Source organism: Bos taurus, chromosome 9, assembly GCF_002263795.3.
Source record: "Bos taurus isolate L1 Dominette 01449 registration number 42190680 breed Hereford chromosome 9, ARS-UCD2.0, whole genome shotgun sequence".
Taxonomy (NCBI): Eukaryota; Metazoa; Chordata; class Mammalia; order Artiodactyla; family Bovidae; genus Bos; species Bos taurus.
The window spans coordinates 61,263,230-61,290,169 of NC_037336.1; the positions used below are offsets into that span (position 1 = coordinate 61,263,230).

Here is a 26,940-nt window from a genome sequence, read left to right on the forward strand (position 1 = left end):
CTCATGGCTTCCATTGACATTGTATTTTAGAGAAGGGATAGCCTTCTTATCACTGGGTTTGGTGAAAGACCTGATCTCCTAGACAGCCCCAGTGAGAGGTGGGGTGAGAGTGGACATGTCAGTTCTTCTGTGGTTCTTTCATGGTTCTTCCATGGTCTTCACCATCATTGTGGCTACTGGAGAATGTCTCCTTAGCCTGTGGCTCCCCAGTCAGCTTTCCCTGTCCACCTCCTATCAGAGGTTTGGGCCTCCTTTTTGTAGTCTGGTGAGGATGGACACCTAGGCTCCCTACTTGGTCTTTGCTATTAGGGTTGGGGATGGTGTGAAGTATTTTCGTTGTTGTTGCACTAGTGGTAATTATCTAAAAAGTTTCTTGCTAGGCTCCCCATTGGATGGAGAGAGGAGGCTTTTCTTGGGGCCTTTTTTTGGGGAGGGAGTCTCTTCCCATTGGCTTGCTGGCTTCTCTTCGTTTCCAGTCTGAAATACATGAAGCAAAAAACAGACACATAGTGTATTCATTACCATGTAGTTCCTTGAGTCTTGAGCTCCCTACTTGGACTACCTTTTTCTCTGCATCCTTTAGTGTCTTATGTTTGCGTTATATGCAATGTCCTTGTTTTTTAATTGTACTTAGTGAGACGAATAGGGAAAAGTTTGCTTCATCTTCCCGGAGGCAGAAGTCGTAACATACAATTTAGTTTATAAAGTTTAATTACTCATAACCTTTTAAGAACAGTTGATACTATAGTTGCTCACTCGTTGAATTGGTGCATATTTTTTTTTGAAGGCTGTTTGTCTCCATCCAAGAGCTTGTGAATTGAGAAAAGGAAGATGAAGATAAACACAGCATTTCTACCACGTTGGTTTTCAGATATGTCAATTTCCATACCTTTCATAATCATAATTTATGATTTAGATGAGGAAAGATAGAATGCATTGTATTGACAATAACTTCAGTCTTTTCCTATCATTTCCATTGCTAGCTGGTTCTGTTACACTCAGTTTATCTTGGATGATCATTTAATTGTGCTGTGGATTGTTAAACAAGCCTGGGCTTTTATTACAGAACCACAGATTACCTCTGGAGCTAGTGAGCTGGTCAAGGTATCCATTCTAAATTATAAGCTGTCATTCACTTTGCTGCTACTCCACTGCCTTTGAAAGATGAAAGTGCAGATGAGTCTGGTGATTTTCAACAAGTGCTGTTATTCAGTTTAGATTGTAAAAAAATACATTTTAAGACTCTCAGTTTGAATAAGGACTTAAGTTTAAATTTTAATTGGACTGAACATTTTCATTGTTTAATTTTCACAGTATTTTATCCAGAAAATTAAATAATGTCTTTATGAGTTAGGAGAGATATCTCCATTTTACAGATGGGAAAATTGAAAAATGCCAATTTTTTATGACTTATCCAAGAGCATTCAGTGAACTGAGATTAAAACTCGAACAACAGACCAAGATTGGAATTCTCAATATTTTTTTTAACCACCATCTTGTGCTCAGTCCAATAGACCATGCCACTAACTAAATTAAATTTATATATCTTTCAAAATAAGAGCAAGGGGAGAGAAGGGGTTATCCAATTAGAACTTTAGCTTCAGACATGGTCTGTGAGTGTCTAATTTTTCAGTCTGATGCATCAGGAATGTTTCATCATTATCATATCCCCTTTTTCATATGCAGCATAATAAAAAGTCCGTAATACTAGGCAGTAATTTAAAAAAATATGAATTTCTCCTTAACAAGAAATGTGATAGTTATTTGAAGTTTTTTACAATTTAAAGGAAAACTGAAAAATGTGATATGAATAAACAAATGTAGTGCACGTTGTTGTTACGGTTCAGTCGCCTAGTCATGTCTGACTCTGTGCAACCCCATGAACTGCAGCACATACTTGCCGTTACATATATTACATATCTATATTTTATATGTTGCACAGAAGCATTATAAACCTTACTGAAAATTTATGGTAGGTTTGCAAGCTATCAGAGCTTATCATATTATAGACTACTAACTGTAAAGTAAGTTGGAACTTGGAAATTGGTTTATTAAAATTAAATTTCATTACATATTATTCTTCTATTAGTTTGAAATATTTATATAGAATATTTTAGAGTAGTTTGTTATAATATGTTAGGAAGAATTTATTACTAAAAATTGAGAGTCTGGGTTCTAGGTTGAGCTCTTACTCAGCTAAATATATTGATCATGGAAACATATTTGCAGGTTTGTCTTTGGAAATTAGAATCCTCATATAGCAGTTTATTGTTGATAATATAGCACCATGGAGGTTTCTTTTCTGCTATTTTTTTTTTTTCTTTTCACCTTTTCTTTTATTCCTAAGAGTTTCCTTTTGTATTCTATTGTTAAAATTCTAATCAGTGTCAGGTAAAACTGTATAACAATGTATTGCTTTCCAATTTAGTGCTTCTGTTTTTCACAGTGGATGTTTTATTTAAAATGACTCAGTTCAAGATGGTACTATGGTATGATTCTATCGCTCAGTGGTGTCCAACTCTTTCTGACCCTATGGACTGTAGCTAGCCAGGTTCCTCTGTCCATGGGATTTTTTCAGGCAAGAATACTGGTGTGGGTTGCCATTTCCTCTTCAAGGGGATCTTCAAACCCAACAATTAAACATGTGGCTTCTGCAGCTTCTGCATTGCAGGCAGATTCTTTAACCACTGAGCCATCGGGGAAGCCCAAGGTGATACTAAACAAGTTAAAAATTAAAATCTGTATCTCAGTTGTCCAAGATTAGGAATCCCTATAACAAAACTAACTTATATACTTTATTCATCACTCCAAACTAGTTCTTCTCTACCTTCAAGATCCTATAATTTTTTTGCTATTAAAGTCAGTTGTATTTTGCCTTACATTATAGTGAGCTGTTAACTTGACCCCTACAGTACCTAATAAATTGTTTTACACTACCTATTCTCAGGTACACGTTTTGAATCGAATTCAGTTCTGTGAAGACAAGATAAACTCATGACCCCTTTCTAATACCTGATTTTTAATATGGATGTATTGATATTGTTTCTATTCAGCTTATTCCTCATTTGGCTTTCAAATTAGTTTTATTGTTTAATCATAGTTTTCTTCACCTGGTTAGAATTATTAAGATTTTGTTTCCTCAGTAATCTTCTAATTTGCATGATGAAAAATCAGATGATCACTGATCAATTATTTTAAAATGTATTCCATTTTAATATATGCCATCTAGATGATCATTCTAACCAGAACAGTGCCTACCACATAGTAGTGCTCAGAAATGAATAAATGAGAGAACTAACACTGGTGGCTCAAATGGTAAAGAGTCTGCCTGCAACACGGGAAGACCTGGGATTGGTCCCTGGGTTGGGAAGATGCCCTGGAGGAGGGCATGGGAACCCACTCTAGTATTCTTGCTTGGAGAATCCCCATGGACAGAGGAGCCTGGTGGGCTACGGTCCATGAGGTCGCAAAGAGTTGGACATGACTGAGCGACTAAGCACACACACACAGCAAAAGGTTCTAATAGCCTTTCTGTTTAATAGTTTATATACTTAGATATTTATAGGTAAGATCACTGTGTTCAAAGATTTGTTAAAAACTCTTAATTTTAGTTTAAGCTCTTTAGTGCTAAAACCTGCTTTTCTACAGAAACACGTCACATGAAGCCTGTTAACTTTATTAAGATGTACCGAATTAATAGTTATCCAGAGTGAATTGATAGGTTAGGGCTCATTGAACAGAATCGCACAGAATTGTTAATGAGATAATGTGTGAAGGGAGTCTGTGGACTGGGAACTACTACCCAAAGGTTAATTTGTTTATTAGTTAAGCTTTTATTATTAAAATGCAACTAATCATACATGCTAAATAATACTATTGTATTATAAATATACTTCTCAGAATATTCAATGTATATTTGAGCGTATATACTGGATTGTACAGATTATCAAGATACAGACGAAGCTTTATCTTATTCTTGGCAAAGTGTCTTTAGGTATTCCTAAATAATTAGAAAAATTCAATTATAAGAAAAATTACAAAAAACTAGTCATGTACAGATGTGAGAACTGAACAATAAAGAAGGCAAAGCCCCAAAGAATTGATGCTTTCGAACTGTGGCGCTGGAGAAGACTCTTGAGAGTCCCTTGGAAAGCAAGAACAAACCCGTCAATCTTAAAGTGAATCAATCCTGAATACTCTTTGAAAGGACTGATACTGAAACTGAAGCTCCAGTACTTGGCCACCTGATGCGAACAGCTGACTCACTGAAAAAGACCCTGATGCTGGGAGTGATTGAAGGCAGAGGATGAGATGGTTGGATGGCATCACCGATTCAATGGACATGAACTTGGGCAAGACACTGGGAGACAGTGAGGGAAGCCTGGCATTCTGCAGTATATGGGGTCATGAAGAGTTGCACATGGCTTGGCGACTGAACAACAACATTAACTCAGTAGATAGTATATAGTTTTTTTTCTTTTGAACTTTTAATTTTGTATTGGGGTATAGCCAGTTAAAAATGTTGTGATAGTTTCAGGTGAACATCAAAGGGACTCAGCCACACATATACATGTATCCACTCTTCCCCAAACCCTTCTCCCATCCAGGCTGCCATATAACATTGAGCAGAGTTCCCTGTGCTATACAGTAGGTCTTTGTTGGTTATCTGTTTTAAACATAGAAATGTGTACATGTAGATAGTATATAGTCTTGATAGATAATTATTAGCAAATTTCTAAATGTCAAAGCTGTAATAAAATCTTTGTCTTTGAAGCTCTGGGGGGAATCATTTTGGAAAACCTATTGGTAGTTTGGATTTATTTGTTCAAAATACTGAAAGGCTGAGCATTGAAAGATTCAGCTTGTCTCAAGATTGTTTGGAAATGAGGAAGGAAACAAGTAAAATGGTAGATGAAAATATATTTTGTAATTAAAAAAGATTTCCAGTTCCACCCAAGAAAAGATTTAAGCTATTAGTAGTATCTGACTTTTTTACCTTAAGCCTGAAAGAATTCACTAGCATAATCTGGTTTTTAAAAAATCACTGTGAAGTATGTTTCTTAGGTTATCATTTTGAACCTTTGGAAACCTGTATAATTTTTTTCTTAACTTGGGCACGAAGAGGAAGTATAACTTTTTCTATAAAAGTTTCCTTTCACTCATGTTATTTTGTTGTCCTCTTTACATGTGTGTATAATAGGATACTACACAGTGCCTTGGACTTATTATTTAATGTAAACGTCCTTTCAGAGATCATTTGCTGTCTAGACCTCTATTTACCAGCAGTCATGAACAGATTGTACTTTTCTATTGAGATTAATATGGTTGCAAAGCAGCATTTTACAGAAGAGTTTTAAATACTGTGCTTAGAAAATATGAAGGACAATTAAAATCTGGTGTCTAATACATAAGGTAGCCATTTTATACAAATATAATCTTTTATTTATATTTCATTCCCTTTATCATAATAAATCTATTGGTCATTTTTTTGATAGTTTAAAACTTTCATTGTGTAGCTAGGAAAATAAAGATCCATAGAAAAAGTCTTTTCTTGACACATAAAGAAATACCTTAACTTTGGTACCCTGAACTTAGAGTTGTGCTTTTGTTCTATAATGCCCTCCTTTCAGGATTTTCTGTACTGTGTTTGAATCCTAGCTCCTGTATAATTTCTGTTGGTTATTTTTTAAATTAAAAAAACCTAAAGGTCTTAACCTTTAGGCCACATATAGTTCATTTAAATACTTGAGTGTAATAAAACCTTGTTATTTTGGATTAGACTCTCTTGGAATTCTGGGTATAGTTTCCACACAGGTTGAGTAGAAGTTCACTTTTGTTGCTTAACAAATTCATATTATAAATCCATTTTACAAAGTACATTTAATCTTGCTGAGGGCGTCTTAGTTAAGGCTCCTGTAACAGGTACCACAGACTGGATGACTTAAACAACACTTGTTATTGAGTCGCATATGACTCTTTACAATCCCATGGACTGCAGCATGCCAGGCTTCCCTGTCCTTCACCATCTCTCAGAGTTTGCTCAAACTCATGTCCATTGAGTCAGTGATGCCATCCAACCATCCTATCCTCTGTCGCCCCCTTCTCCTCCTGCCCTCAGTCTTTTCCAGCATCAGGGTCTTTTCCAGCGAATCTGCTCTTTGTATCAGGTGGCCAAAGTATTGGAGCTTCAGCTTCAGCATCAGTTCTTTCAATGAATTTTCAAGGTTGATTTCCATTAAGATTGATTTGATCTTCATGCTGTTCAAGGGACTCTCTTATAAAGAACACTTATTTTATTTATTTAACTTTTTATCTTATATTGGAGTTTAGCCCCTTAAACAGTGTTGTGATAGTTCCAGGTGGATAGCAAAGGAGCTCAGCCATACATATACATGTATCCCTTCTCCCTGAGACTCCCTTCCCATTTCTTAATAGTTCTGGAGGTTAAAAGTCTGAGATAAGGGTGCCGGCATGGTTGGGTTTTTTGTGAGGGCCCTCTTCCAGGCTGTGTCCTCACATGGCCTTCCTTGGTTTGTGCCCTGGAAAGCAGGGCTGTTTCCCTGGGGATGGTGGTCAGTGAGGTAACCAGATGACTAGGGTGAACTGTGCTGGCTGCAGAAACCCTCTAGGACTCAGTGATGCAGAACAGGGATTAGAAAGAAACAGCTTGTCACGGTTGTGTGGGAGAGAGACCTCTTGGAGTGTATAGTCTGAAAGGCTGCCTCCTTCCCCCAGTCCTTCCTTCACTGGAATCTTCAGCCTGGTCAAGGAAAATCTTAAGCTCTTAACCTGAATTGCAAAATGTATAGGTATGGTATCAATTCAAATATACTATTGAAAAAAAGAAAAGAAACAACATGAGAAAGACAAGGCAACCGTAAGTCAGGGGAATTCTTAACTTGGTGGACCTCTTGAGCATTCTGGTGTGTATTCAACATATTACATTGAATTATGGAGCTTGGCTTTTTTTTTTTTTTTTTGGTGTCTTTCACTAAGAAAATAATATTCTTGAGGGTAGAATCTATTGTTCCAAGTTAAAACAGAGTACCTAGGACTTTGAAGGCCTTTTGTACTTTGGAGAGGCCATAAATGCTGTAGAAATAGCATTTGCCATGGTTTGAAAGGGTTGCCATCAAAGTCTTAAGATAAAGTGATACCAGCTAGGATTTCAGCTGGTTTGTAGCTCCATATTTCAGAGAACTGCTTACCTATCTTCTGAGAAACAGTTCTTATCCATTTCCTTGCCTGAAAGAATGAAAGCCCTCAGACTTGTTCACTTGCCCTCTGCCTCGCCCTTTCCACCCTCTTTTCTCTTCCCTTGAAAGGTCATAAAGATCCCATTATAATTTTCTTAATCCTTTGATGAAATCACTCTTGCTTTTGCATCTTTTATGTCCTACATGTCAGTTGTACTTCCTAAGGTTTTTCATAGCTGTGACTAACAATATTTTCGAAATGTTTTTCATCAGTCATAACATTTGACCAGGAGCTTCCCTGGTGGCTCAGATGGTAAAGAATCTGCCTGCAATGTAGGAGACCTGGATTCAATCCCTGGGTTGGAAAGATCCCCTGGAGAAGGGAATGGCTACCCACTCCAGTATTCTTCCCTGGAGAATTCCATAGACAGAAAAGCCTGGCAGGCTACAGTTCGTAGGGAAGATAATAGACTGCCTAGCAATGTGGCTGATTTACCAGAATCCCATGGGATCAAGAAACATATTTTACCTTAAAGATTTTTTTCTTCATAAACGTTTGCTATTCTGCATGTGTAAACTGTTAGACCTAAGAGACAAAACTCCTGCCCTCTAAGACTAAACTTTTTTGCCCCCAGCACCCAGCAACTCTCTTCCCTGCCTTAAGAGAGATGTATGAAGAATCCATAGCTTAAAGTGAACCATTCTGTTTGTAGTCAGACATACACTTGATCCATTAGAAATTTCACTTCAATCTGTATTACATGTGTGAGGTTGTTTTTATAAGTGTTCTTCATAGCCTGAAATGGTTATAATTCAAAGTACTGTGCTCAGCATCATTGTAAGTAACTACATAGTTTGAGTTACACTTTGTCAGATTGCTTTTAAACTATGGATAAAACTTTCAATAAATGCAAATTTTGTAGGTACTTTATAAGCATCACTGGTAGGTAGTTTATAAATAATATTATATGTACTCTATTGGCACTAATGTTACAGAACCCGCCTGCCAATGCAGGAGATGCAAGACATGGAGAGGAGACAGAGGAGCCTGGCGGGTGGAGTAGCAAAAGAGTTGGACGTGGCTTACCAACTAAAAAACAACATATGCTATAAGAAAAAAAGAAAGCAAAGTATTCTGGATAATTTTAGTTATGGCATCCATGGGATTCTCCAGGCAAGAATACTGGACTGGGTTGCCATTTCCTTCTCCATTAGTTATGGCAGTAGCACCTAAAAGGGGTCTAGTTGCCATTTCTCTTCAGTGTGTCTTCACTTTAGACTGCCATACATAATCTTTTGAGTACCTCTCTAGTGAATGACAAAACATTGAAACTTAACCTGTTAGTAAGTACTTGTGAAACAGTTAATTTCCTGCAGTAACCGTGCACCTTTAGATTTTACTTTTATTTGTGTCATGCACATATACGGAGTTGTCTCGCTTTATTTTAAGCTACCTTGATATTACCTTACTAAATTTATTTTACCTTATGAAATACTTGAAATGTGCTTGCTATTTTCAGGTATTGTAGTAGAATTCTATTTTAGAATAGTACTAGTTGCAAGTTTTTTTAGTTTTCAGTTTGCTGCTTGTAACCATTTAAATTACAGAATCATATTAATAGGCCCTTCTTACCTGCCATCTGGCAGGAAATCTTATCAGTGCTGTTGTTCATATATAGTAATAAATATTGGCAATTAGTATAATAGCCATGTTCTATGCAGCAATTTCTAGATTCCTTATATATAATAGATATATTCAGTGTCTGTTCCTTCTCATTAGCTCTGTGTTTTTCTGATGGTAGAGATTGTTATTCTTATAAGCACTGTACCTTGTAATATAAAATGTAAAGACAACTTCACTTTCTTGTAAAATTAATCTGATTTCAGGGAGGCAACCCATTGCTTTACCTCATTGAATCACCCAAAGCATACTTACTGTTCCTCTCCCTCCCTATTAAAAGGGCGTCTCACTGCATTTATGACATACTCGATGTTCATATCGATTCTAAGACTTGCCTCATGCTACTTGCCTGCCACCACCGCCTTGTTCTTTTTAATTAAGGAAAAACGTCACAAGAACAACTTTTATGCTTTCGGAGACAAGGAACATTAGCGATTAAATCTCTCTTGGCCATTTAACTGCAGTCCTTCTGTTGTTGGTATCTCTTATGTTGTTCTCCCGACTCCTCCTTCCTCCTCTGCTCTCCCATTTTCCCCATTCTTATCCCAGTAATTCAGTATCAAATCACCCTCCTGATGCAGAAATTCTAGTCTCAGAAAGAGGCTATTTTAAAATTAAAATTGTTAGGAGTAACACTTGATGGAAAGTGAAAAGGAGGCTGAACTTGTGAGTTCTGTAATATTAATATAACAGAACTTCAGGAAATAAAGTGAAATATTTGTTTGAGCTCAGAAATAAATTACCTTGGGCCCTACTACTCATAATCAGAACATTTATAAGACAATGTTTGTTGACAGTTATGCCACAGGTGCTTTTAGATGTTTTAGATTCTAGTAAGGATGTAATACAGCAACATTTTAAAATTTTGCATAAATATCTCAGGTTTATTTTTTTAAAACTAGACTGAAGAAGAATTTTCAGAACCTGTTAAGCTTCTTCCTTATTTCTGTTATGCCTCATCTGTCATCTCATTTGTGGAAATCCTATTCTAAATTCCCCCAAACCATGTAATCTTATCTTATTTAGATCATACTAGAATGTCAGCTGTCAGTTTTGGTTGTGCATATCAAAATATTTTATGGCAAAGTCATCTACATATAAATTTGCTTCATATTCATTTATTTAAAAATCTGCATTATATTTTTCAGTATTTTTTTTTTAAGTAACTTAATTTCAGTGGTTAGTTCTTCCCTAAGGACATATGGGTTGTTCTTTTGTTTGCTTTGGTTTTTTTCTTCTGTTTAATTTTTTTTTTTTTTTCCACTTACCAAGCAACCATTGATCATGCACCTTGTGTCAGGGCACTGTACTGGTGGTCTGGGATTATAATATAAAATGTTATATGATGACACTTCATGGCATTTGATAAGAGTCTTAAAATACGAAAACTCTTATCAGTGGTTCCAGTGTTGGGTCTTACATTGAGGGCATGCACCTAAAGGAAGTCCCTGAAAACCAGTGTGTGAGTTTACACTTAATCTGCAACCCTCTACTTTCAGGGTTTAAAAGTCTTAAGTAGTCAGATTACTACACTGCATAGTTTCTGTGGGCCTGTTAGAGAATTTGCCAGTTTATCTCAGTTTATTATAGTTCGAATATTTCAAACCTTCTACCTCTTTTGAAGAGTAAGAGTTACCAAGGCAGGGATCATCTTTATGTCTCTGATACCTGGCCTAGAGTCGGAAATATACCATAAGTAAATGATACATAATAAATGGTTCAACTTCATAAAGAGAAGGAAGATGGGGAAGAGCCAAGATTGAATAGAGGATTGACCTGATTTTCCTCCCTTGTTGACTTTTCTTTTTTACCCTTTGTTTTCCTCTTAAAGAAGTAAACCACATTGACTGAGAAGGAGGTACTCCACACATCTGAAGAGGTTGGCTAGCACTTTGCAAACCCCAAACTGATTCTATCCCTCATCATTGATTGTGTTGTGGGGAATTAATTATCCTTAACCAAACTTCTTAATTATTAAAGAACAGTGCCTGTACAGTGTGAGAATTAAGAACAAAGAGCCAGAGGAAAAGCAGTTTGATTCCCAGTTTGACCTCTTACAAGTTGTGTGCTCTTAGGCCAATTAGTAATTTCTTTTTTTTTTTTTTTAAATTTTATTTTATTTTTAAACTTTACATAATTGTATTAGTTTTGCCAAATATCAAAATGAATCTGCCACAGGCATACATGTGTTCCCCATCCTGAACCCTCCTCCCTCCTCCCTCCCCACACCATCCCTCTGGGTCGTCCCAGTGCACCAGCCCCAAGCATCCAGTGTCGCGCTAGCTTTTGCATCTATTAAATGGGGATAATAATGTCACCTAACTCATGGGATTCTTTGACAAGATTAAATGACAAATCTAAATTCCTAACACTAAAAGAGTATTCAAATTGAAATTCATATCAGAGAGAAGACCATGTAATGTAAAATTAAGCTTAGCAAAGGGTCTTGTACAATGAGGTTCTCAGTAAGTAACAACTATAATTATTATAGTTTTTGTGACTTTGTAACTGTCAGTACTAATTTATAGTAATACACTTGACCCTTAAACAAGATAGGTTTCAATTGCTCAGATCCACTTATATGTGTTTTTCTTTTTTTTTAAGAGAAAATACTACAGTCCAACAGGATCCATGATAATTTCAGTCTATAGATGAGGAACTCTGTGTAGGGAGGGTAGACTGTGAGTTATATTCAGCTTTTTTACTTTGCTGATGGTCGGTGCCCCTAATGTGTGTTGTTCAAGGGTCAGCTGTATATCATTACATGTAGATGTGTATGTACACACATGCATTATAAATACATATACATACATGTGTGTGTGCTCAGTTGTGTCCGATTCTTTGTGACCCCATGGATTGTAGCCCAACAGGCTCCTCTATCCATGGGATTCTCCAGGCAGGAATACTGGAGTGGGTTGCCATTTCCTCCTCCAGTGGATCTTCCAAACCCAAAGATCGAACCCATTTCTCCTGAATTGCAGGCAGATTCTTTACCACTGAGCCACTGAGGAAGCCCATATACATTCGTACTGAGGTATCTGTTTACAGCATCATTTCTAACTACTCAGATACTTATTCAGTCCTTAGAAGAGATTCTTTTGTGACTTTGTGATCAAAGAAAAAGAGTTAGGTAATCTTGAAGGATACTGCATCCAGAGTTTAGAAAATTAGGTCTCTTCCACATTAGTATATGCATTTCTGAGAAAGCACTGGCAACCCACTCCAGTACTCTTGCCAGGAGAATCCCATGGATGGAGGAGCCTGGTAGGCTACAGTCCATGGGGTCGCTAAGAGTTGGACACGACTGAGCGACTTCACTTTCACTTTTCACTTTCATGCATTGGAGAAGGAAATGGCAACCCACTCCAGTATTCTTGCCTGGAGAATCCCAGGAACAGAGGAGCCTGTTGGGGTGCCATCTATGGGGTTGCACAGAGTCGGACATGACTGATGTGACTTAGCAGCAGCAGCAGCATCCAGACGGTTCATCTCTGTTCATTGTGTCAGCCAGTCTCTATCTTCCTTTCTAACTATCTGCCTCTTTCTTTTTCTCCCTCTTTTCTTACATGTAGATGTGTGTGGATCATATACATTCTGACAGATGATTTCATCCAAGTCAATTCATTTTTTCTTCTTTTTAAAACATCCTGTATTTTGTAAATATACTTTGGGTCGTTTAATGTATTCCACTGATTTAGGTTAGATTGTATGAATATTAAATACATTATTTCATTTAACCTTCAAAACATTTCTGTGAAGTTAAGTCATAACCATTTGCCAACAAAATACTGAGCCTACAAAGGAGCTAAATGAGTTGCCTGAAGTTGTATGGATAATAAGCACCAAAGTTGGGAATCAGACATACAGTGTAATTTTTCAGCCACCTTTTCCACAGCATTATAACACTCTGAACAAAAAGGACCTAGAAATCTTCATCTATGAGTCATCTGTCTCAGGATAGATTACTTCCACAAATGTTATCCATTATATAGTGATTTTTAGTTGACTCAACTTCAGAATGGCCATTCCTGCCCTTGTAACCCTCCTTGTTAATTGGCAGAGTGGGAGAAAATAGAAGATTACAGATCTTTGAGGAGAAAATAATAAGTGTTCAATTTGGGAAGGTATTAAGTCAATGGAGGGCTGGACAGCTTAAGCAAGGGGATGAAAAGGAAGGCTAAGATGTTTGTATAGAAATACAGATGAATTTGTAGACCACTAGACCATTCAAGTATGACCTAAATCAAATCCCTTATGATTATACAGTGGAAGGGAGAAATAGATTTAAGGGACTAGATCTGATAGATAGAGTGCCTGATTAACTATGGACTGAGGTTCGTGACATTGTACAGGAGACAGGGATCAAGACCATCCCCATGGAAAAGAAATGCAGACAAGCAAAATGGCTGTCTGCCGAGGCCTTACAAATAGCTGTGGAAAGAAGAGAAGCAAAAAGCAAAGGAGAAAAGGAAAGATATAAGCATCTGAATGCAGAGTTCCAAAGAATAGCAAGGAGCGCTAAGAAAGCCTTCCTCAGTGATCAATGCAAAGAAATAGAGGAAAACAACAGAATCTGTTTGTTTTCCTTCAAGACTAGAGATCTCGTCAAGAAAATTAAAAATACCAAGGGAACATTTCATGCAAAGATGGGCTCGATAAAGGACAGAAATGGTATGGACCTAACAGAAGCAGAAGATATCAAGAGGTGGCAAGAATACGCAGAAGAACTGTACAAAAAAGATCTTCACGACCCAGATAGTCACAATGGTGTGATCACTCACCTAGAGCCAGACATCATGGAATGTGAAATCAAGTGGGCCTTAGAAAGCATCACTACGAACAAAGCTAGTGGAGGTGATGGAATACCAGTTGAGCTCTTTCAAATCCTAAAAGATGATGCTGCACTCAATATGCCAGCAAATTTGGAAAACTCAGCAGTGGCCACAGGACTGGAAAAGGTCAGTTTTCATTCCAATCCCAAAGAAAGGCAATGCCGAAGAATGCTCAAACTACCGCACAATTGCACTCATCTCACACGATAGTAAAGTAATGCTTCAAATTCTCCAAGCCAGGCTTCAGCAATATGCGAACCGTGAACTTCCAGATGTTCAAGCTGGTTTTAGAAAAGTCAGAGGAACCAGAGATCAAATTGCCAACATCTGCTGGATCATCAAAAAAGCAAGAGAGTTCCAGAAAAACATCTATTTCTGCACTATTGACTATGCCAAAGCCTTTGACTGTGTGGATCACAATAAACTGTGGAAAATTCTGAAAGAGATGGGAATACGAGACCACCTGACCTGCCTCTTGAGAAACCTGTATGCAGGTCAGGAAGCGACAGTTAGAACTGGACATGGAACAACAGACTAGTTCCAAATAAGAAAAGGAGTAGGTCAAGGCTGTATATTATCACCCCGCTTATTTAACTTATATGCAGAGTACATCATGAGAAACGCTGGGCTGAAAGAAGCACAAGCTGGAATCAAGATTGCTGGGAGAAATATCAATAACCTCAGATATGCAGATGACACCACCGTTATGGCAGAAAGTGAAGAGGAACTCAAAAGCCTCTTGATGAAAGTGAAAGAGGAGAGTGAAAAAGTGGGCTTAAAGCTCAACATTCAGAAAACAAAGATCGTGGCATCTGGTCCCATCACTTCATGGGAAATAGATGGGAAAACAGTGGAAACAGTGTCAGACTTTATTTTTCTGGGCTCCAAAATCTCTGCAAATGGTGACTGCAGCCATGAAATTAAAAGACACTTCCTCCTTGGAAGGAAAGTTATGACCAACCTAGATAGCATATTCAAAAGCAGAGACATTATTTTGCCAACAAAGGTCTGTCTAGTCAAGGCTATGGTTTTTCCAATGGTCATGTATGGATGTGAGAGTTGGACTGTGAAGAAAGGTGAGCGCCGAAGAATTGATGGTTTTGAGCTGTGGTGTTGAAGACTCTTGAGAGTCCCTTGGACTGCAAGGAGATCCAACCAGTCCATTCTAAAGGAGATCAGTCCTGGGTGTTCTTTGGAAGGAATGATGCTAAAGCTGAAACTCCAGTACTTTGGCCACCTGATGCAAAGAGTTAACTCATTGGGAGGACTCACCTGATGCTGGGAGGGATTGGGGGCAGGAGGAGAAGGGGACAACAGAAGATGAGATGGCTGGATGGCATCACTGACTTGATAGATGTGAGTTTGAGTGAACTTCGGGAGTTAGTGATGAGCAGGGAGGCCTGGCGTGCTGCAATTCATGGGGTCGCAAAGAGTTGGACATGACTGAGCGACTGAACTGAACAGGTGAATTGGAAAATAGATAAACTGGTACCTCAAGACTGAGGCTTCTCCATTCAATGAAAAATGAAAGTGTTTTTTGGAATGAGAGGAGAAAGGGATGATTTAAGGAGATTTAGAGACAGGAGGAAGTCTGGAGCAATCTCTTTGGAAATCACTAAGAGAAAAATGTTTGAAGTTGTTGATAGACTTGTATTTTAGGAATGGTATTTTGGGACTTCCTAAAATTGTTATAAAATATACATAACATGAAACATACCTCTGTAACCATTTTTTAATTCTACAAATCAGTGATCTTAAGTACCCAGTACAGTACAACCATCACCATTGTCAGTTTCCAGAACTTTTTGATCATTTTAAACAGAAACTCAGTACCCATTAAACAGTAACTGTCTGTTCCTTTCTCACCTTGGTCTTGGTAACTGCTATTCTGCTTTCTGTCTTTATGAATTTGAGTGTGCTGTGCACCTCATATGAGTGGAATATACAATATTTGTCCTTTTATGACTGGCTTCTTTCACTTAGTGTAATGTTTTCAGACTTCTATCTTGTTTTGGGGGAGTAATCAAATTGATTTCACTGTAAAGGCATGAGCGTCTTTCAGTCATTTATAAAATATGGTCCTAGGCAGCTGGGTAACATTGAGTATCATGCTTTATAGTATCACCAACACTATCCAGTGATGTCTTACTTATGAGTATCTCATAATTTCCTGTTGTCAGCCCAGCATATGATATTCCGAAACTTCATCTTAAATATACTTAGACTAGATTATGGTTGTTACATTACTGAAGTTAAACTATCTCACACATTATGTTGACCTTTGTTAGTTGATCAAGGTGTATATCAAGGATAAATATTGATTTATAAGCAAATAATTGATGTGCAGTATAGTATTCTGGTCACTTTTAAATTTGAAGTTTTAATTAAATTAAATTTTAATTTAAATTAAAAATAGTTCATTAGTTATCAATGTGTTTTGAACAGATTTCAAAATAAAGGTTAAAGTGAATTGTTATAGTTTAAATTCTTTTACATGAGCTATTCAACTAGATAAAAAGTTCCTTCAAGGACTTTATAAACTAAGCCAGCCAGAAGTTACTCTGTTTGAACAAAAAAATACATTGAATTAAGGCAGGAACTGTCTGTTACTCAAAATAGGCACTTTCATAAGTGGAGTCTTGAAAATGATAAAGAATTAATTACTTAATAAAGGTAGCTAATACATGCCTTAGCAATGAAAAAATACGAATTCAATATCTACCATCATTTATATTTTAAGGAAAGGGATGCATATGTAATATTTAGAAGAGTATTCAAATTAAGATTAATAGTAAAGAGAAAATCAATATAATGTATATTCTATCAATGGAGACATATAGGCAGTTTGTGGTAGTTTTTACAGTTCATGTGTCAACATTTTGTGGAGAGTTCTATGAAGCTGAAATTCAGATTTGCAGTAATTCTTTTCAATGTAGAATATAACAGTCTTAGTCATTCTGGGGTCTATGATTTTAAAAAACGACATTTCTCTCTTTGATTGATCATAGTTATTATTGAAATAGCTGGTAATATATGACATGGTACTATAATTTAGACAGAAAAAAAATGGACTGTGAATTATATCCACTCAGCTTAAATTTCTCTGTTTCTTGTCTCCATGGCATCTTTTATACTTTTCTGCAGAAATGGCCCCTTAGCATAATGTTCCTACTTTTTCCCAGGGAAAAAGGAAGGCTGACGGTCAAAGTCTTATTCAGAGTATTCAAGGGAAACTTGTACAATAAAAATAGAGGGAGAAAATAAAATAAGATTCAGAATTTCCCAGTACAGGAAACGAAAGTTTTAGTCACTTATTATTAATGTTTTTTTTTTTTTACAAATGTGCTTTACATATACATCTTGGAGTCAGTTTTCAAAAAGGTGAAAATTTATGGATATGGTGATGTTCACATAATTTCAGATGTTTAGATTTGAGGCTAATCCCTATATAAATCACTCTCCTCTCTCTCCTTTTTTAGGTAGAAGTAAACAATAGCATAATTCTTATGATCAGTAGATAATAAAGCATGTGGGGAACTATATGTGTTAAATGATTTCCTTGTTAAAATCCACTTTTCAGACTATTCTGCTTCCTGTTTGCACAGGCAGTTCTTCAAAAAAACCAACTTGCCATTTAAGAATGATCTAGGTGGATTGATAAGAATTATTCGTAGACTCAGTTTGCTATGTGGCCTGTCAACATTTATAGTTTCTTTTTTTAAAATATATTTAGTAAAATATGGAAGGTGAAGTTTGTACATTACTTTTTACAACTTTCAGTTCAGTTCAGTTCAGTCCCTCAGTCGTGTTCGACTCTTCGTGACCCCATGAATTGCAGCACGCCAGGCCTCCTTGCCCATCACCAACTCCCGGAGTTCACTCAGACTCACGTCCATCAAGTCAGTGATGCCATCCAGCCATCTCATCCTCTGGCGTCCCCTTCTCCTCCTGCCCCCAATCCCTCCCAGCATCAGAGTCTTTTCCAATGAGTCAACTCTTCGCATGAGGTGGCCAAAGTACTGAGTTTCAGCTTCAGCATCATTCCCTCCAAAGAAATCCCAGGGCTGATCTCCTTCAGAATGGAGTGGTTTGATCTCCTTGCAGTCCAAGGGACTCTCAAGAGTCTTCTCCAACACCACAGTTCAAAAGCATCAATTCTTCGGCGCTCAGCCTTCTTCACATGACCACAGGAAAAACCATAGCCTTGACTAGATGGACCTTTGATGGCAAAGTAATGTCTCTGCTTTTGAATATGCTATCTAGGTTGGTCATAACTTTCCTTCCAAGGAGTAAGCGTCTTTTAATTTCATGGCTGCAGTCACCATCTGCAGTGATTTTGGAGCCCAAAAAAATAAAGTCTGACACTGTTTCCACTGTTTCCCCATCTATTTCCCATGAAGTGATGGGACCAGATGCCATGATCTTCGTTTTCTGAATGTTGAGCTTAAGCCCCCTTTTTCACTCTCCTCTTTCACTTTCATCAAGAGGCTTTTGAGTTCCTCTTCACTTTCTGCCATAAGGGTGGTGTCATCTGCATATCTGAGGTTATTGATATTTCTCCCAGCAATCTTGATTCCAGCTTGTGTTTCTTCCAGTCCAGCGTTTCTCATGATGTACTCTGCATATAAGTTAAATAAGCGGGGTGATAATATACAGCCTTGACCTACTCCTTTTCCTATTTGGAACTAGTCTGTTGTTCCATGTCCAGTTCTAACTGTCGCTTCCTGACCTGCATACAGGTTTCTCAAGAGGCAGGTCAGGTGGTCTGGTATTCCCATCTCTTTCAGAATTTTCCACAGTTTATTGTGATCCACACAGTCAAAGGCTTTGGCATAGCCAATAAAGCAGAAATAGATGTTTTTCTGGAACTCTCTTGCTTTTTTGATGATCCAGCAGATGTTGGCAATTTGATCTCTGGTTCCTCTGCCTTTTCTAAAACCAGCTTGAACATCAGGAAGTTCATGGTTCACATATTGCCGAAACCTGGCTTGGAGAATTTTGAGCATTGTTTTACTATCATGGGAGATGAGTGCAATTGTGCGGTAGTTTGAGCATTCTTTGGCATTGCCTTTCTTTGGGATTGGAATGAAAACTGACCTTTTCCAGTCCTGTGGCCACTGCTGAGTTTTCCAAATTTGCTGGCATATTGAATGCAGCACTTTCACAGCATCATCTTTCAGGATTTGAAAGAGCTCAACTGGAATTCCATCACCTCCACTAGCTTTGTTCGTAGTGATGCTTTCTAAGGCCCGCTTGACTTCACATTCCAGGATGTCTGGCTCTAGATGAGTGATCACACCATCGTGATTTATTGAAGAGTAATTGATATATGATAAACTGTACATAGTTTAAGTGTGCACTTAGATTTTTAAGTGTGAAATGACCACTCCTGGAACAAGATAATGGACATACCCATCACCCTGCAGAGTTTCCTCCTGCCCTTTGTTAATCCTTGTCTCGCTCTCTCCTCCAGCACCCTTCATGCCCTTTTCTGGCAACCATGCTGTTGGTATTCATTTTCTAGAAACTTAAATAAATGGAAACACACAATATGTGTGTCCCCTCTCCGCCTGCTTCTTTTAACATTAGATTCATCCATATTGTTACATGTATCAATAGTCAATTTCTTTTTATTGCTGAGTAGCCTGTTGTATAGCTGTGTCACAGTTTACTTATGTCTTCGCCTGTGTGCAGATGGACATTTGAGGTATTTTCAGTCTTGGCTATTACAAATAAAGCTGCTGTGAGACTTGGGTACAAGTCTTCTCATAGATGTGTGCTTTCATTTGTCTTGAAATGGGGTTGGCAATTTTTTTCTTTGGAGACTCAGACAGTAAGTGTGTTAGGCTTTATGGACACTGATCTGAAAGCTCCAGGTGGCAAGCTGGGGTAGTGGTAGGACTCACTTATTTGTTTCCTTTCTATGGGTACCTCTGACCTGTGCTACCTTTTGACCAATTTCTGAAAACCATTGTACGACATTGTGTTTAGTTGGTTAGAGGGAGTAGGACCTAATTCAGTTCTTATTACTCTTATTCTTGGCTGGAAGTAGAAATTTTATCTGTACATTTTTAATGTACTTGTGTTTCTTTTTAAAAAAATTTTAATGTTTTTCCATTTAAAACCGTTATACCATCATGTCCAGATATGTGAGTTCTCTGTTTTAATATTATATTTATTCCGTAGAATTTGTAGCTCCAGTACTAAGTAGGGGTCGGGAAGATCCCCTGGAAGAGGGCATGGCAACCCACTTCAGTATTCTTGCCTGGAGAATTCCATAGACAGAGGAGCCTGGTGGGCTGCAGTGCATGTGGTCGCGAAGAGTTGGACACGACTGAAGCAACTTAGCACGAATGCATGCTCTAAGAAATAGAGAGTGACTTGTGGATTCCCTATAAGTTCCTCTCTTAAAACACTCATCTATTTATACAAGAATATTAAAATATGTTGATATACCAATTAGTACTGTACCCCTCATTTAGGAGTCAGTATTATTCTCTGACTGTGTTTTTTTTTTCCTTTGTGCTTTTTATATAAAGACCTTTTATAGTATTATAGTATACATTTAATACTATATGTGTATATATATACAAAAAAGTATGTAAAACATAAATGTACAGCTTCATGAAATTTCATGTAACCAACACACATTTAACCATTACTCAGAACAAGAAGGAAAATGTTGCTATCACCCTAGATGCCTCCAGTATGCTACTTCTCATTCAAAAGCTTCTCTCTCCCACCAAAGATGACTGTTGTCTGTACATCTGTGCTTTCTTGCTCTTTTTTATACTTTTATTATTTAGGTATCCAACTCCAAACACTGGGGTTTGGTTTGCCTGATTTTGAAACTTACATAAATGCAACCCTATATTTTTTGTTTGCCTTCATGTCTCCTTAATATAATCTTATTATAATCTGTGACAGTACCTCACTTGTGCTTTTCATGCTCTTAACACTTTTTGAAGAGTATTAGTCAGTTATTATATAGAGTGCCCCTTAGGTTGATGTTTTTGAGGGGATACTTTTAGAGAAGAACACCATGGAAGTGATAGAGTGCCCTTCTAGGTGTATTGTGTTATGGTGGTGGGGGGGGGCAGGTAAGGCGGTCATGTTGGTAATTTTGATTATTTGGTTAGTTTTCTGAATTTCTGTACCCTGAAGTTACTCTGCGTGTGTGTGTGTGTGTGTGTGTGTGTGTATTGTAACTAATAAGTGTTTTCTGGGGAGGAACTTTGAGACTAGGCAAGTGTCATGTTTTTCATCCTACCTTCATCTCCTAGTTTTAGTATCTTTCAGTGGTTTTTGCCTGCAGCAATAGTTATCATAACGTTTTTTCAATTTCATTTTGGCGACTATTTCAAATATGGTAAATTTCAGTTTCCTTCATTCTTTCTCAGTGGGGATTGAAATGTAAAGAACCACTGTCCCTTCTTCGTGATATACTTACTCATATTACTGAAGACAGGAATAATTCACTCCATGGGTTATAAGCCAGCACTCTGATTTGATTTTGCTGTTTTGGCTTTGGCCGTTGGGAACACCTTCAGTTCGGCTTCCGTGAGTTTTTGATGCACTGTCATCGCGTTTCCGTACCTCCTGACCTCCCGGTACCACAAGATGTTCTAGGCTCTTCTTGTAATTTTCCTTCCTCAGTCCAGAAATCAACCTTTTCTCTAAAGAGGCAGATGTTTTTATTTTAGTTGGTTAAGATTGATGGTTGGAAACACAGATTGAGGTCCTCAGCAGGGTCATTGCTGCTGGGTGTCATTACAGACCCTGTCAGTTGTCAGAGTTAGGAATGTATTGTATACTGACATGCACCTCCACACACACTTATATTTGTATCTTTGTCTATCTTTGAATTTATTAAAAGCCAAGAGTTCCAGTTGATACCTCTTGATTCTAATCCAATATCATTATGTTCACTCTAGCCTCTCCCCTTTTCTTATTTATAACTTCGCACAGTGAGCAATCTGTATCTCCTTATCCATGGAATACTTGTTTTTTAAATTCTTATATATATATGATATATTTTCATAATTACTAACCCATACCCCTGTGCGAAACAAGTTTATGAACTCAAGGACTTATATACAGTTCTTTTTATTTGTAGACTTATAGAATATGCCAAAATTCTCTCTTCTGAAGTTGCTCCCTTAATGTGGTATATTATTCATCTGTATATGCTTATACATTATGTTAGTATTTACTTTCTGAATATTGGTGGCTCAACTTCATTTCTTCATATATACCTTTGCAAAATGATTCAGCTTTCTTTTGTTTACTTCAGCATCTTATTTATCCTTCCCCAGTCTTATTTATTATTTCTGTTATTTGTGTCAGTGTATATTTCACAAAGATCATATTCAGGTAATTTATTTCTAACAGCACACAGATTCTTTATTTAAACATGGTGGTGGTGGTTTTTGTTTTTTCATGAAGCACTAGAGCATTTTGTTACTCTTATACAAGGATTTAGAAAGCAAACCAGAAAAGTGTAGCCTACAGAAAAATCTGTAAGGATAATAATAAACTCATTCATTTGCTAAGTCAGTCAGTATTCAAGGTACTGTAAGTTTTTTCAGAGTATTTTATTGCAGCTGAAAAATGTATCAGTTAGTCGGTAATGTAATTAGGGCTTGTAGACAGAACAGTTAATTTTGAGTTATTTAGCTTATTTTTAGAAAGATCCCCTTTGCCTTTTTTTAAACTTTTAATTTGAAATAATTATAGACTCAATTCCCTTTCAAAGCAGTTTTTTCTAAGCCTGATATATCATCACTGAATGATGATGAATGAGGTTCTTTTAAATGATGTTCTTTCTATTACCTGCCAAGTTTTATTTTTCCTTTATGTGAGAAAATTTTCTGGAAATAATTTTGCAGCTTTCTTTCCAGAATAGATATTTGTTAATATTTGTATTTGGGAAATTGAAGCAAAATGAACATCAGTCTTGCCTATCTTTACTTTTTTTCAAAAGCTGTAATAGATTTTCTTTCTTTTTCCCAATAATGACTTCTTATTACAAAAATTTCTTTGGTAGCCACGTTGTAGAAGCATTTACCTTACCTTAAGTCGCTCACTCAGTCGTGTCCGACTCTTTGCTAGCCCATGGACTGTAGCCCACCAGGCTCCTCTGTCCGTAGGATTCTCCAGGCAAGAATACTGGAGTGGGTTGCCATTTCCTTCTCCAGGGGATCTTCCCGACCCAGGGATCAAACCCAGGTCTCCCACATTGCAGGCAGATGCTTTAACTTCTGAGCCACCAGGGAAGCCCCATAGAAGCATTTGGTTATAAGCAAATATTTTGGGAGTTATTAGCATTTGTATAAAGATTATGTTAATATTCACCTAACAGAAGTTGCAAAACAATTACCTCGTACTAAATGAGTCAGGGTTTTTATTTTAACACATACTTTTTAACATATACATTTAAGTGCATCTATCAATGGTGAATTAATGCCTTTACTCTGGGATTTAAATGTGATTGCTATATAACATATGAGTACCCTGTCATAATGAAACAGTGCCTATTATTTGACAATAATTATGCGTACAATCTGGCAAAATAATTTTTTGAAAGGTAAAAGCATTTTAAGAAATGTTCCATCTTATAAGTTGGAATTTTTGTTCTCAGAGTATTAATTATTTTACACATAGCAAACCTTTAAATTATGGTACATATTAAAACCCACTCAAACGAAGGGGTAGTATAATTTATGGTAAGGAATAATATGTACATGGATGAGAAAGAACAAGATTTAAAAAGCAAAATATATATATGCTTTGTAACTAACATATTTAAGATATTTCTTGTTTAGAAGGTAGTTATTAGATAGGCAAGTTGGAGGAAGAGGGGGACACTAAATTGTATATTGGCACGCTTCCTGAAATGCATATGCATAGTAATTAGGGACATTGATTTTTAAATGTCAGCCAGCTTTTATTCTCTCCCTTTTCTAGCATCTATTTGTATGAAGTGACTATTCTTACTTCTAAAAGGAGTTTATCAAGCTTTTTGTGAACATTTGTTATATAGGAAATAAATTACTACTGCTATATATAACTAACTAATTTTGTGATACAAGAAATTTGTGACTGATTTAAAGTTTTATTGATTTGATTAATTTCTTATTTGTCAAATGATGGTGAAGAAATTCTCCATTTCCCAACTGAGACATTTGGGGACATTTCTCATGCTTTCTACTTGCATCCAGTAAACAAATATGCCTTTAGTCGTTTATAACCTTCAACAACATGTTAAAATATTTTACTTTAAGATTCACATTCCAAACTTAAGTAGCTTTTTGCTAAACTGGTTTAATTTATTATTGTGTTTATCTGCTATTAGCACTCTTAAAATGGCAGTCCACTCCAGTATTCTTGCCTGGAGAATCCCATGGACAGAAGAGCCTGGCAAGCCCTAGTCCATGGGGTCACAAAGAGTTGGACACAACTAAGTCGCTAACATTTAGTGGCCTTTAATACTTTATAGGCTTTTAAAGAATGTAGGGAACAGAGAATATTCCTGAGAGATAGAATATCTGTTTACCTAATTCATAAAATCGAAGATGCTTTAAAAGTGTGCTCTGTTAGTCTCACTAGACCAAGTCAGTGGAAAGTTAATGTAGAGGTGGAAAATTCTTCCCTTCTCTTCTAGATTCTTTGAACCTAGATCCTGGGTTGGCAAGATTCCCCTGGAGGAGGGCATGGCAACCCACTCCAGTATTCTTGCCTGGAGAATCCCCATGGACAGAGGAGCCTGACAGGCTACAGTCCATGGGGTCGCAAAGAGTTGGACACAACTGAGCAGCTCAGCACAGCACTAGGTTCTTTGGTCTAATAATTAAATTGACATAAGACAAATTAGCAGAAAACATATTTAAGTTGGTATGTACAGGATCCCCTGTGATAAGAGACTCAAGAGCAAGTTGGACAGTTGAGGCTTATGTGCTATTACTCCTTGGAAGGAAAGTTATGACCAATCTAGACAGCATATTCAAAAGCAGAGACATTACTTTGCCAACAAAGTCCGTCTAGTCAAGGCTATGGTTTTTCCAGTGGTCATGTATGGCTGTGAGAGTTGGACTGTGAAGAAAGCTGAGTGCCGAAGAATTGATGCTTTTGAACTGTGGTGTTGGAGAAGACTCTTGAGAGTCCTTTGGACTGCAAGGAGGTCCAACCAGGCCATTCTGAAGGAGATCAGCCCTGGGATTTCTTTGGAAGGAATGATGCTAAAGCTGAAACTCCAGTACTTTGGCCACCTCATGCGAAGAGTTGACTCATTGGAAAAGACTCTGATGCTGGGAGGGATTGGGGGTAGGAGGAGAAGGGGACGCCAGAGGATGAGATGGCTGGATGGCATCACTGACTTGATGGACGTGAGTCTGAGTGAACTCCGGGAGTTGGTGATGGGCAGGGAGGCCTGGTGTGCTGTGATTCATGGGGTCGCAAAGAGTTGGACATGACTGAGCGACTGAACTGAACTGATGCTAAGGAGTGGGAGTAGGGCCTGGGTCTTCAAAGGGGAGGAGAGTGACTTATATGTGGTATTTAGAAGTTTGCCCTGCCGTGCAGGTAGGACTTGCAGATAACATTACCATAATAGCTGTTTTTCTGGACCAGGCCCCCTATCTAAATTCTCTTAGGTAGTTAAAGGAGAGGTAAAAGTTTTTCTTGAGTCTTCTGGATCTTGATTGCCATCAGCTGAAAATAATCCACATATTAAGTGTCATATTTTAGGCTGGCATGTTCTCCCCTTCAGTAATAACACAACTACTCACACTGTCACCTGGTGATGATGATTGTAAGACACCATAGAGTAGTTACTTTAATTGTGTGCTTCTCTTACCCTGCATGACTACATGCTCCACAAGTATAGTTCTTTTTTTTTTAAATGTTTATTTATTTTTTATATTTCTGGCTCTTCTGGGTCTTCATTGCTGCACAGGGTTTTTTTCTCTAGCTGCAGTGAACAGGGGCTACTCTCTAGTTGCAATACATGGCCTTCTCATTGCAGTGGCTTCCCGATCAGAACACAGGCTCTAGGGCACATGGATTTCAGCATTTGCAGCTCGCAGGCTCTAGAGCGTAGGCTCAATAGTTGTGGTACACAGGCTTAGTTGCTTTACAGCATGTGTGATCTTCCTGGATCAGGGATCAAACTTACGTGTCCTGCATTGACAGGTGGATTCTTGACCACTGAGCCACTAGGGAAGCCCTGATACAGCATGGTTCTAATGATGGTATTTCCTTATTCATAATGTTTTGTGTAGTCAAGAATGATGTGTGCGTGCACAGTTGCTACAGTCATGTCTGACTCTTTGCGACCCCAGGGACTGTAGCCTGCCAGGCTCCTCTGTCCATGGGAATCTCCAGGCAAGAATACTGTAGTGGGTTGCCATGCCCTCTTCAGGGGATCTTCCCCACTCAGGGATCGAACCCACATCTCCTACATTGCAGGCAGATTCTTTTCTGCTGAGCCACCAGGGAAGCCCCTAGAAGTCAAGAATGGTAGACCTCTTTAAATAGGAAGGAAGGATGCAGGAAAGTTAGCCAGTTTATCCCCACCCTCCAGATGGTTTTTCGCTTTTATGTGCACTTATTGTTTGTACAAAAAATAAATATTGCTTATGAAATAAAGATACGAAGTCTGACATTCTTAATGGCCCATTTAAAGCTTTCTTTGGGTTTTCATCTCCAGCTAACTTATCCCTTTCTTGAGCCATACTTGTTTCCTTTTTTGCTTCAAATCTTCTGCATTCTCAGAATTTAGTTTATAAAATTTTCCCTTTGCTTTACCCACCCATCAGAGTTAAGCCTTAATTCCACCTATTGAGGCTTCTCCAGCTCCCTCCATCGCAAGTACCTCTCACTCCACTACTTTGCAATGATAAATACCTCTGCAATAGCATTTATCAGAGACTACCTTTTGTTGTAGTTAATTGTTTGTGTGTCTGGTTTTCCTGTTAGATTTTGGGAGCAAACTCTTTAGGTTTGTATTAATATTGTCTCCATAGTTAATGGTATAGAAACACAAAGAGTGTTTCTTGAATTGAACTCATGGATTTTTAAATCTATGCATTGCTTAGTTCTCTTCTGTGGAGTGATTTTGCTAGAATTACTATTTTGTTGGATTGTTTTACATTGAAGTTGCCATTTTCAATGTTTACCCACCATTTTCTGAAGTATAAGAATTATTCCTCTGCTGGTTACTGTTCCATCATGC

At 37.6% G+C, this 26,940-nt stretch overlaps 1 protein-coding gene across 6 annotated transcripts in view; it reads left to right on the top strand.

Moving 5' to 3' along the window:
* The window catches only part of RNGTT (RNA guanylyltransferase and 5'-phosphatase), a 233,244-nt gene that overhangs the window by 161,127 nt on the left and 45,177 nt on the right, over positions 1–26,940 (top strand). The window contains exon 14 of one of the 6 annotated variants that reach the window (XM_059889634.1): positions 788–17,725. The exons of 4 other annotated variants lie outside the window; for them this stretch is intronic. In XM_059889634.1, the coding sequence (XP_059745617.1) occupies positions 788–821 (34 nt within the window). In that variant the 3' untranslated portion in view covers positions 822–17,725. Of the gene's footprint in view, positions 1–787; positions 17,726–26,940 lie in introns of those variants that run through there. One more of the 6 variants, XM_059889632.1, reaches the window with a different exon arrangement.